Source organism: Sitophilus oryzae, unplaced genomic scaffold (assembly GCF_002938485.1).
Source record: "Sitophilus oryzae breed Bouriz unplaced genomic scaffold, Soryzae_2.0 scaffold_1167_pilon_pilon, whole genome shotgun sequence".
NCBI classification, from domain to species: Eukaryota; Metazoa; Arthropoda; class Insecta; order Coleoptera; family Curculionidae; genus Sitophilus; species Sitophilus oryzae.
In genome coordinates, this window is record NW_022145801.1 from 212,769 (window position 1) to 226,285 (window position 13,517).

At 30.6% G+C, this 13,517-nt stretch overlaps 1 protein-coding gene across 2 annotated transcripts in view; it reads left to right on the plus strand.

The window, feature by feature from the left end:
• Nucleotides 1–13,517, plus strand: part of LOC115888133 (E3 ubiquitin-protein ligase RBBP6-like) — a 74,154-nt gene that overhangs the window by 49,458 nt on the left and 11,179 nt on the right. For both annotated transcript variants that reach the window (XM_030907723.1, XM_030907731.1), the window contains one exon: nt 4,401–4,661. In XM_030907723.1, the coding sequence (XP_030763583.1) occupies nt 4,401–4,661 (261 nt within the window). The remainder of the gene's footprint in view (nt 1–4,400; nt 4,662–13,517) is intronic.

Below are 13,517 nucleotides of genomic sequence, written 5' to 3' on the forward strand. Positions count from 1 at the left end.
TGTTTTTTTTTCAAATATCTTTCAAAGTAATCGTATTTTTAGATTTCTAACCATGACGTAGGTTACAAAGACAAAACTTTAACTGTCTTTGTATCTCTTTTGGATTAAAAGATCCTTGTCTTCTGCATTTCATATATAGAACACTGTATAATGAATGTCGTAACTATGGCTTACTTGTTAATCTCATCGTAGTATAGAACACAGTGCCTTAATCGGTTTGCCACAACCTTACTCTGTGGCTCTGTATCATCCAATATATTCTTTAACTTTTCGCAGAGTATTTTACATAGCGTCGTTGCAATTGTCGTGTGTTTGTAAAACAAACAATCTATAGCTAAAATTATTGTAATAAAATAAATAATCGTAATAGCGAATATGATGTAGATGAGCTTTACACTATGTCCCCGGATTGTCTTTACAAGAGGAAAAGCTTTTTATTATTGACATCTTGAGAAAAATTCATTCTTCATAAAAATGTTTGCTTCTTCTAAAATGGTTAATCCCATTCATACTTCCAAATATCCATACCGTTTTAGAGAAAATAAAGAAAAAACTGAAACTAGATGAATTTTGGTCCTAAAGATCCTAAAAATCAAAACGCGTTTCTATGGTAAATATAATTTCTTTTCCATTCTTTGAGAGATTTTTATTGACAGAATTTTAATTAACGTCATAATTTTTGCTGTTTTAAAATGTTAAAGAAGCACAAAATCTATTTAGTTCAATGCTACGGAAAGGGCGACAATAGTTATGGAAAAATGTGATTCTTTAATCAAAAAATATGACGTTAATCAAAATTAATTATAACGATCTATCAAAGAATAAAATCGAAATTATAATACCATAGAAACGCCTTTTAGTTTTTAGGACTTTTGGGAAAAATTCAACTACATTTTCAGTTTTTTTTTAATTTTCTCTAAAACGGTATGGCTATTTGGAAAAGTATAAACGAGAAAAACCATTTTAGAACAAGCAAAAAAAATATGAAGAATTAATTTTCCTCAAAATTTCAACAATAAAAAGTGTTTCCTCTTACGAAGACAAATCCGGGGATATACTGTATAATCTATCCAACCATATAATTCTAACCTCATATGACTACAGTTGCTGAAAAAAATGACTTACATGAGTTAGTCCAGGCACTGATCGCCACCGTCAGACATTCTCCAAAATAAACCAGCAAATAATAATTATCAGGATTAAAAGGAAACTCCCCTGGAAAAGGGTAGTTTTTCTTTCCCGGCCGTTTTTTATCAATGGCCGGAAAAACACCATAGAACACCACCACAGCCACGCAAAGAACTAAAAACATATCAGTTACTCTCTGACATTTTCGAAAATCCTTTTTTATGATCTTCAATTCCTCCGTAGTTGTTTTCCTGAAGATATTTTTAGAAATCATTTCTTCCAGGGTCACTACGTGTTTTACTTTCATGTGGAAGTTGATCAGTTTGTTAATGAATGATACTTGGGTCATGGAAAATAGAAATATTTCGGAGATGATGGCCAGGGTGGTGGAGTGGAAAGCCAGGCTCATCATTGTCCAGTACTGGCCGATGGTCAAGAGGTAGACTACGGTAGTGGCTAAGTTGATCAGCCATTTGCATTTGAGGTCGTTGGGGTATATTCCTATTATAGCCAAGCGGAATTTTTCGCCTTTGATAAATCTGGAGTGGTCGAAAATCTAAAAAAAAATGTTAAAAATATATAGTTATATTTATATAAGCAGGCAGTAGTATCGACTGACTAGTGAGAAAGAAAATAGGCTATTAAGATCGGTCCAAAAAAAGTTTTTTTAATTTCACTCAAAATGAGTTATTTGGTTCATAAATGACCTAAATACAAAATATTTTCTCATGGCGTCTGTCCGTCTGCCTGTCCGTCTGTAACACGATAACTCAAAAACCGCTAAACCGATTTTAACCAAATTTGGCACAACTGTGGAACCCTAGAATCTGGCCATTAGTTTAGGTGGGGGTGGGTAAGGGGGCATGTGAGGGGGTTAAACATTTTAAAAAATCGTAACTCCAAAATTACAGTAGCTAGTGAAACGCGGTTTTCAATTTAAGATTAGGAATAATATTTGCAACAAAATTTGTAATAACATCAAAATCAAAGTCGCAGTTTTTGAGATAAAAAAAATTGGAAAAATTCCTTTACTTTGAAACTAAAAGAACTGCCTACCAGCTTTTTATTAACATATTTTAGTATGGGCGGCTATACGTGCCTCCCGGTGCCAATTTTTTATCTTAAATAATCGCCTAAAACCGTCAAACCGGGTATCTTTTTAAAATAAAATAATTTAGTTAATTACAGTGTTTTACTGAACTATTCCGTCATTACAGGGAACGACTGACTTAACGCTGTTTGCCGGCAAGATGTGAATTGGCTAGATATTTCAGAGAATAACAAGTTTCACTGTTTGTCGCATACAGATATAAACATAAACTAACTTATTTACGCATATTTTTAAATTATCATGGATACATAATCTATATTGATTGTAAACAAAATAATAATGAATACCGTCATTTAACATACTTAATTAGTATTCATCTGAATTTACAATACTAATATGCATAATATTTATTAAGAAATAATGTAAAATATAATAAAATTATTACTACTGTTACCTCCGCCATAGCACACCGATTTCAGCTAGAATAAAACTGTCCAAAAATGGTAAATCAAAAGAAACGATGTAGGACAAATATGCCAAATAATTAAATATACTTCTAATTAAAAGGTGTTAAATCCTTTTTCTTAATTATATACCTCCAAATTAATTACTGCCATCATTACTGGAAATCTGCTTTGATATATGTATTTAATTTTTAAATAGGAAAATGAGATATTCAGTATTCTATCCCTTTATGATTATTTTCTTTTCTATGATTTAGACTTTTTACAGTGTGTTCTAGAATATTGGGCATATATAAAAAATGGTTTTAGATTTCTCAGAAGTTTTTATACTTAAAATTTATACGATAAAATTAATACAAATATCGACTTTAGTTCAGAGATTAAAAATGAAACTTCTACACCTTGTATCTCCGAAACTAAGCATTTTAGGACATACATTTATACGAACTTTTTTACTTATTTTTATCGGTAAAATATGCTGCCGAAGTTTCCGGAATACAATTCGGAGCATCCTGTATACAGGGTGGGCCGAACTGTATTCCGGAAACTTCGGCAGCATAAACTGCAGATAGAAATAAGTAAAAAAGTTCGTATAAATGTATGTCCTAAAATGCTTAGTTTCGGAGATACAGGGTGTAGAATTTTCATATTTATTTCAATTTTTTTCAAATAATTTCTAAAGTAACGTCAATATTTGGATGAAAATTGGTGTCTGGGAGTTTTTTCACATGAGAGATTTGATTTTGATGTCAATATGACTTCTACTAGTAGAGGGCGCCACCTACATATTTTTTAACTGGTTTGAAGAGTAATAACTTTTTGTTAGTACCTGTATAAAACTACTGAGTAAAAAAATATACATTTACGACGTTTTTACATGAAGAAGATCTCTTGGTAAAATCGCTACGAGTAATGGTTTTCGAGATATTTGGAGTCGAAATTATCAATACCTGTTATTTATCATTGACATAAATTAAACATATTGACTAAATAGTTATTAGACTAGAAATCATAAATTTGAAAAATTTTTGTGCCAAAAGTTCAACAGAAACTGTTTTATCATCATTTTTGGCAGAAAAATTTATGATTAATTTAAAAAAATAAAAATTTCCCAAATTTATTATTTCAGTGAAATAACTATCTACTCAACGTGTTTATTTTTCGTCAATAATGACATGTATTGTCTATTTCCATTCTAAATATCTTAAGAACGGTTGCTCGTAGCGATTTTTACAAAGAGATATTTTTTACGTAAAAAGTCACAGATATGTTTTCACTCGGTAGTGTTATACAGGTACGAACAAAAAGTTATTACGCTTCAAAACACACCAGACACCAATTTCCATCCAAATATTGGCGTTACTTCAGAAATTATTTAGAAAAAATCGAAATAAAAATGAAACTTCTACACCCTGTATCTCTGAAAGAAAGCATTTTAGGAACTGTATAGAAGTATAGTAGGTTGTATGTAACTATTGTAGGGTAAAATATCTCCTGACTGTAACGAAATTATATCTTATATTTCAATTATTGTAGTTATTTAGTTAGTAAGTGTTATAAACGCTGTCATAATTAATCGTTTTAATTAGTAATAGTATCTATTATTACTAGTTGATAATTCTACTATCTATTTGTTAACGTAGTAATTATAATTTTGAGTAAAGGCCTTAAATGAAACACCAAATTTATTTTTATTCCAATATTTATCATTGTTTCTTGTTAACCTAACTCTCTAACAACCCAGTTTTTTGTTCCAGACGACGCAATGATCGAGACCGCAACGATTACGAGCGCGACTACGATCGCGGTGGTTTCCGGGGCGGCGATAAGCCACGCATGCGCAGAGGCGACAGCCGAGACCGTTTCTACGACGACCGGGACTACGACAGGGGCATGCGCAGAGGTCCGCCGCCGCCGCCGCAGCAGCAGAGCCAGCAGCCGCAGCAGCAATGGGGCCAGCGAGATGGTTACTACCCGCCGTCGGATCAGCAGGCGCAACAACAACCCTATCAAAACAGGTATTGGATGTTATTCGTGAGTACGATTTTAAGAGAAATAATTGTTTATATGTTAGAACGTTTGTTGCGGATGAAACTAGGTAAAATTGTGGTGGTTGGGGCGAAAACCAATCACTTGATGAGTAGATTTATATTAGAATGGTGCTAACATGAAAAGAGAATTTTTGAGTTACAGAGCGGTATTGAAATATTTTCGGGTATAACTTTAGCAGATACATTAATTTCAACTTTTAAAAAAATGTATTTGACGGTATAATAGATTGCATGATATGAAATTTCCAAGCAAGTACTGGTATGATCTTTTGATATTATTGAATATAGTAATTCAAAAGAATTATGAGTTGAGCAAGGCAGTCATTATTAAAAAAATACCCAACCATATTCTTAGAGTACCTTAGGGAAGTTTGGATGATTTATCAGGTCCATTGCCTAGTGGTAGGAAAAATCATTTTTAGTGGTTACTATTTTATTTGGTTGTCTATAAAATACATACAATGTCTTTTAAATGTATTTGACATAATTGTCAACTTGTCAATGAGAAATAGTAAAAAAATAGTTTTATTAAATTTTGGCTTGCGTCGAAAAAATACCGGTTTGTTTTTGAATTATTGAAAACAGAAATTGACTATCTATGGATATACAAACGATTTAAACATCAAAAAGTAATGTTTTGACACTCTCAGGAATATTTTTCATATTAGAAGTGTTGTAGTAAAGTAAACGCCACGAATGTTTGGGAGTGATTCATCGCTTGATGAAGTTAGAATCGACACGCGCGCTATCATTTTTACATTAAAAACGTAAATTTTTACCGCAGACGTAGGTTTTAAAGGCCCGGTCTAATCATCTGCCTGCGCTCCTCCTACTTATTCTAAAATGTTAGCGTGATTGACAAAGACGATACCAGTTATATTTATAACCAAATATATGTTTTGACAAGATTTTGACAGTTTGCTGGAATCCTTTTGAAAGTAATTTGTCACTAATAAATATTTTTGTAATATTCATCAATAATAATAAATTTAAAATTTTATGCACAAAAACATAAACAACAGATTATATATTGATTATTATATGACTTGAAATACCACTGCACTGGAATTAAGTTTTATGTGACCTTGAACAGATTAGTTCACATGGTAGCGACCGATGAATCACTCCCAAACATTCGTGGCGTTTACTATAACTGTAAAATTATTACGTTTATAAAATTTGCAGTTACTAATCAAAGAAACATTCCACATACAGGGTGTTTCAAAACAAATGCGAAAAACTTCAGGGGGTGATTCCTTGTTCAAAATAAAGGGTAGTTTGCTTTATAAACGTTGGGTCAAAAGTCAACCATTAGGGAGATATCGCGGTACAAAGATGGCGGAAAAATAATGTGTTTATTTTTATCTTGTAAACGTAAAGTGAATTTTACGGAAGGAATTTTATGAACAACACTTTCTGGTAATTTTCGCACCTTTTTAGTTCAAGGGGTTGAAAAACCCCTATCATTATTGTTAATGAAATTTAAAGAAAAAATTTTATCAAACACATGCCGTAAGTAAAATTTTGATAGTTTATTTATATATTAACGTTTTTATTCTTTGTATTTTTTTTTGAAACTCACCGATTTGAAATTAAAAACAAAATGTAAACAATTACATGTCAGGACAAAAACATTTTTAGATAAAGAATCTAGTGGGCAGCTGTAATTTTTTAGGAAAAAATCTATTCGGCCGCTGTCACTTTTACTAGGATGTTTCTAATATTGTTTTATTTGACATTACCCTACTACAATATGTTATTATCTAGATTATTATTATTATCATTATTATCACATGTAAGCTTTACATTTTATTTTTTTAATTTCAAATCGGTAAATTATATAAAAAATACAAAAGAGATAAAAAGTTTCTAAACAAACTTAAACTATCCAAATTATTTTTTTGCATGTGTTTGATAAGATTTTGGCAAAATTTCGTTAACAAGAATGATAGGGTTAGTTTATTTCAACCCCTTCCACTCATTTTAAAAAAGTGAAAAAATTACCAGAAAGTGTGTTTTCATAACAGTAATGCTTTCATAAAATTTCATTAGTCTATCTCTTTTCGTTTTCAAGATAAAAAATAAGAACATTATTTTTCCGCCATCTTTGTACCTCGATATCTTCTTAATGGGTGACTTTTGACCCAACGTTTATGAAGCAAACTACCCTTTATTTTAAACAAGGAATCACCCCGTGCTCGGTTTTGCTATATTTCTGTTACAATGTGATTTAATTACTAGCTTCTAGACAAAATTTATTTCTACTAAAACTGAAAAATTTAATACTTTTGTGGCGTTTAAAAATTTATATTATCAAGTACTACAATAATTTTAATTACGTATTATTGCTATCTCTTTATCATATTAACGCATCAATATACTTGCTACATGTGTACATATTCTTAGTACCTTTTCTTTTCCCTCCTCACATTTCTAGTAGTATCACAAATCCTAGTAGCGGTCATAAAATAAAAAAAAATGTTTTATGTGCCTAGGTAGGCCTGTTCATTCTAGCCATATTAATATACTTAAAGTACTTTCTTCTTCATACCGTGTAGTCGTAGATTGACAATGTTTTATTATATTTGTCTAGTAGACTCTAAACCTTCAAGATTCGCTGAACTAATAATATTAAAATTTTTAAGGTTGTATAGTAAAAATATAACTTGAATGCAGGTTTTTTCTCGCGTATTAGTTACACTTATCTAATTTAGTAAATATAATAAGAAATAATGAATGGTAACCATCGCCTAAAATATTTTTTACGACAATATCTACCTGATAAACGTCAAAACTTCCCTGATCATTATAAATTGCTTGCTCCTATATTCAGCAACGATTATTAGCAAAGATGTATTAGGAAACGCCAGTTTTAAAAGATCTGTATATCATATCCAGACAAATAACGATTAGCGTTCTTAATTACAACAGTAGTATATTGTGGTATTAATTTGTTTGCTATAAGATCTCTTGTTCATCATATTCACAGTTTTATAATAATCTACATATATATATTTAACTTGATAATTCGGTAATTATACGCATGTAAATTTGACTAATAATTCCTGATTTCCACAAATCTACTGATAATTAGTATAAGAGGATTATTTACAATATTAATATATTTTAAATATTATTACGTTAGTGAAAAACTAAGTATTTGAGATATAATTTAAATATACCTAAACATTTAAAATAAATCCTTTAAATATGTTATAGATTATAGGTATGAAAAGTTGATTTTATAAGATTTATTTAAACTGTAAATACTAATCCTCTGTTATAATATTTATATATTTTTATCTATTTTATTATCGATCGTTGGTTCAACATTTTCGTATTATATTTATTTCTGGGTTTATTTATTGTTAATCTTACACAGTTTATTTATTATCTATTAAAAGGCATATCGTTGAATACATCTGGATGGAAAGTTTCTTCTGAAATATTTTATATTTGATGTATAAGGTGCATACAAGCTTGTAACAAAACTACTCAAATTATCTGGGTATAGGAAGCTATTTTGTGAAACGAAGTATGGCGATCGGCAGAGATTGATGTTTTTTTATTTATTTTTTGTTTCTTTATTTTAGTGTAATTATCGTTATTATCGTTATTTTTGACAGCTTTAAACTCAAAACGTCTTAAAATCAACTGAAATCAATTTTGAACTGAAAAATTATTAAGTGTTTTCTAGGTTCTTTTTATTTTTGAAAAGGTAGAACTCGACTCCCGTATATAGTATATGGGGCCATTCACGGCCATGGTACGTTGGACGTTTACGGAGAACCAGTGATAGCATTTTTATGAAAATTTGAATTTCTACATAAAAGCACCCTCTCCATCTTTCTAAAATATTTTTAGCATTACAGTGTTGCCGGATCATTTGAAAAGTTCTTTCTTACTTTAAATGGAACACCCAGTACATTGTTACATTTTTGAAAACTACTTTCATATCTCATAATTTTTCTATTATACTAACCTATACCTATCTCTAAATAGTTTTTGAGATAAAAAATAACATGTGTAAAATTGATAGCAACATAATCCTGAATTGGAGTAATAAGTTAACGAAAGTCGGCATATTCGATCTGTCCAAATTATAGTTTCATTTCAAGAATTTCGTTACCATGGCAATTTTAGAAATTTAGCACATAAATTCTAATTGATACTTATAAAGTTTGAATATTTGTCATGTAAAATAACATTAATTTGAACGATTTTATAACAAACGGAAATAAATATTTTTTCTGACCTCCCTGTTTGATATCAATCAGTTGATTTAGACCGATCGATTATGTCGACTTTCCTTAACTTATAAACCAAATTTTAGCTTTCAATATGCCAAGTTTCTGATTTAACCAATAATTATTCAAGATCATGTTTTTGTCAATTTTACACATGTTTTATTTTTTATTTCTAAAACTAGTAGAGATGGGTATAGGTTAGTATAATAGAAAAATTCTTAGATATGGAAGTAGTTTCGAAAAATATAATAATATACCGGCTGCTCGATTTAAAATAATAAAGGTGCTACCATTTTTAGTATGAAGCGGCAACACTGTAATGCTGAAAATAATTTAGACAGATGGAGCAGGTGCCTTTTTGCAAAAATCGAATTTTTTTCTCCATAAACGTCTAACCTGCCATTGCCGTGAACCACCCTGTAGAGTATCATATTACCTGGTGTGATGGTACCTAAATTAACTTTGTTGATAGAAATTTGTATGCACCTGATTTACAAATACCTTAAAACATAGGAAACTTAGTAAAAATTATACCTAAAAAAATTGAGGTATAAAGTTACTGAAGTTAAAGGTGTTTATCAATTTATCTAGAATATTCATAATCCGCTGATTTAGAATATTTTCATAATTTGCATGTATCTGATTCTTTTTTAGTTGAAAGTTTATTTTCAATTTATTATAAATTTTTACATTTTTTTCTTTGCCTAATTTTAGTTTAATCACATATAACTAAAGATGTGTGCTTTTGATATTAATCATATTTTTCGTAAATAAACAAACAAATATACTATCATTAATTGTATGTGATTGTATAAAATGTATTATCTTTTAATCTATTTCATTTGAATATTGTGATATTCTTTGGCACTAGTACTGTGATAAGTCTGCTGTGATATTTTTGATTTAATTTACTGTTGTTTCAATCTTTTATTATACTATCTATTTTTTATATTAACATTGTTTCAAATGTGTTGTAATACGATATTGAGAGTAAAAAATAAAAACAATTTCCATTAAAAACTGTATTATTTTTTCCTCGCAAGAATACATCGGGCGATCCAAATATGAAGACTACAAGGGGATTAAGAAGAATGGAGATTAACTGAAGATATTCTATAAATCTTCCTGGTTTTTTCAATTTTTCTTTATACTTTTTTTCTCAAATTTTTAAGGTAAAAAAATTACAGTAAAAATTCAGAATAAGAAAATATCTTTCTTATTCTATTGACAAGTGTTAGTTTAAACTAGGGCATAGCTTGGAAAATATAAATAAATTAATTACGTAACACCTTTAAATTAATATAATTATTTTTTTTTAATTCGTAAAGAGATGGCACATTTGTTACCATATCTAACTTACTTACTGCATAGTTTACTAGAAAAGGTGTATAGAACCAACACCACCTATAAGATTAAAGCCAAAGTTCGACGTGACGTCATCACTAGTGAGTATAATCTGTCCGTCGATAAAAGAGACCATTTCGACAGACATTTTAAAGAAAAAAGAATTTACTTTTGAATTTAAATGATATAATTCAGTGATAAAAAAGATAGACAACCCGCACTGGCATAATTCAATTGATGAACAAATGATATAGATATTCAAGTGCTTTGATGATAGATATTTTGAATGAATTTCTTCTTTCGCTTGTAAAAAAGTAATTCGTAATGCTTTTTAGTAAAGTATTTCGGACAATTCGCAAGTGCATAAGCTTATGTTTTTAGAATTATTTCAGAATATTTTTGGAAATGCCCATTTTGCTATAAATTTACACACTATTGAACAAAGTTTATCCGCAAATGTTGAATCGTTCTTCTTTTGAGGAAACAATTTCACGGAAAAGCAAAAGTAGACAAGTAGTTAAATAAACAGGGCACAGACTCGTATTTTCACAAAATTTGAAAGCAGCGTTGCTAAACAAAAATAATTTCGGGTAATACTGACTCTAATTACGGACATGAATGATGCATCTGGATACTCTTTAATAATTGTGTTAGTTAATGGATACAGCAACCAAAAAACAGTTATCTAAAAAACTAGTCCTAGTATAACGTCACGTCTCTTTGAATCTTAAGATCGCTGACTTTATTTGTCTTTCATACTTCGAGTATTAGTCCTAACCTCGCCCTTTAACATTAACTCTAACAAATTTATTTTATTTACATTAACTCTAACAAATTTATTTGTTCATGTATCCCCAAGTTGTCTAAGAATATTCTGTTATGAAACATATGTTTTAGGGTACCCGAACTACAAATATTTTTAAAATTTAGAAGACTAAGGGCTCGAACACACTGACGACCAGGTCGCACCGAGTTCACCGCAGCTACCTCTAAAACCATTAAATCAAATGATATAGCGCACACTAACGTCCTGGCCGTCCGTTGGTCGTTGCGACCAGAAGACTGCACGGAAATATTATTTTCTGCCGCTTGTTGCCGGTTTTCTTCCAAATTAATAATTTTTCAGATGAAATCCCTCAAATTCAAGGCACAATATTTTATTTTCTATAAGATATAGTGTTTTAGTGTAGTTTTTGCACACGTGCAGAAAATCCAAAGAAATAGTATACAGACTGGATCAAAGGTAAACTTAAATCTAATCCCTTTTTTTATCAAGGGTCGATTCTAGTAAAAACGCAAAACATTTTTATATGACATACCTACTCTATTTATGGTTGGTATAATACTTGTTATTATACCTTTGAGTTTCGATGTTAAAAAATAAAAAAAATAATATATAAAGTTTTTCTACAACCACACCGTTCTTTTTAAATTAGTTTTTTTAGTTGTATTGTAGTCATGTACAAGGGAGGACAACTGTATTTTAAATATTATATTTAATTTAACGTTTTTCAAACAGGGTTCATTAGACTATATTTCTACTAGGTACATTATTTTGAAAAAAAATGAAGAAAGTAACTTAAACATTCATAAAAATAGAATTAATTACTGTTGTAGATTCTTCGTTATATTGTAAACATTGAAATAACTGGAAGCTAAACTTTCTACCTGCTTATATTTAGAGCCAGTGTTTGTCGATCTTTTTTTACGATGGCCCTAATATGTTTACTTCTAAAGTCGATAAGGGCGCCATATCAGTAGAAAAAAGAAACAGAATATCTCCCTTTTTGTCGGTCGCGCGTACACAATGCTTTTTGTTTGTTGTGAATAGCAACTTCGCTTTTTAGTTAACTCGGATATTTTAACATTTCTGAAACAATATTTTCTAATTGGTAAAACGTAAAAAATCGTTAGATTTGACAACTCTGTTGAAACTGGTCGTTCATCTGGCCGCAGTACATCCGGCCAGCCGACGCCGACGGCCAGGTCGTTGCGACCTGGTCGTCAGTGAGTTCGAGCCCTAAAGAGACACATCTTCAATAAACATATCTTCAACAAACATTAGTTATATCTAGACCAAAGAGTATACATGTCAAATGCTATTTCGAAAAGTCTTAAAAAAATAGTTTTGGGCAGGATCAAGTTAATTTGGTTTTAGCAATAAGCTTCAGCCAGAACCTCGAAATTAGTTGAATAAATTAGTGGTTTCAATAATTATACCTTATACTTATCGATGAATGATAATACAACTAAAATTACTATAATGTTCCAGCAACAGCTTGCAATAGTATTATAACCACAATTTCTCGCAAATTTTGAAGTATAATTAGTGGAAAAATTAAAACTTTGTTAACTTTTTCTCCTAATTGAAAATTACTCCCGGCAATTTTGACGTTCTGAATAATTACATTTGAGTAACGATTACATTCCTATGCTAGTTGAAACCACTAATTTATTCCACTAATTTCGAGATCCCGAATGAAGCTTTAGACCCTAAGAATATAAAATATTCCGTATTTCTTAGGACCCGTTAGAACTAAGGTTAATGTTACGATCGTGGTATTTGAAGCATGACCGGCATTGGTTTACGTTAATTCATACTTAGAAATAATGATAGTGTTAGGGTTAAGATCGGAGGTATGGACCAGCCATTTTATAGTAACTATTTGACAATAAAAAAGTTACTTTTTAGATTTCTAGAATGTATTAATGTGGCATTCTCTGATGGTTTAAATAAATATATTTTATCTCTAGTGGGCTTGTTTACTTTTCTGGTGATATGACTACTAAAACACTTTTTTTGTTAAGTCGACCTAAAAATATATCTCTACCGACAACCATCATAATCATCTTCATTTCCAGCTCATTCAACCATTTCCAATTATGGTGTAGCCTCCCTCACATATTGAGATACTCTCTTTTTAGTTGAGTCTATTGTTGGCTATGCGAGCCCAAGTGATCCCTGCTAATTTCCTAATATCATGGTCCCATCTCAGGTACGGTCTTCTTCTAGGTCTCTTAGTCCATCCATGTTGTCCGTCCTCCTGCCCATTGCCACTTGAGGGATTTGATTCTGTGGATGACATCTATTATCTGGGTCTTTTGTCGTATCCACTCTATTCTCTTACGGTCTTTCTTGGTTATTCCCAGCATATTTCGTTCTATTGAGCGTTATGCACCCTGAAGTTTCATTATAAGGCCCGTTTTAAGTGTTCAGATTTTGCATGCATAG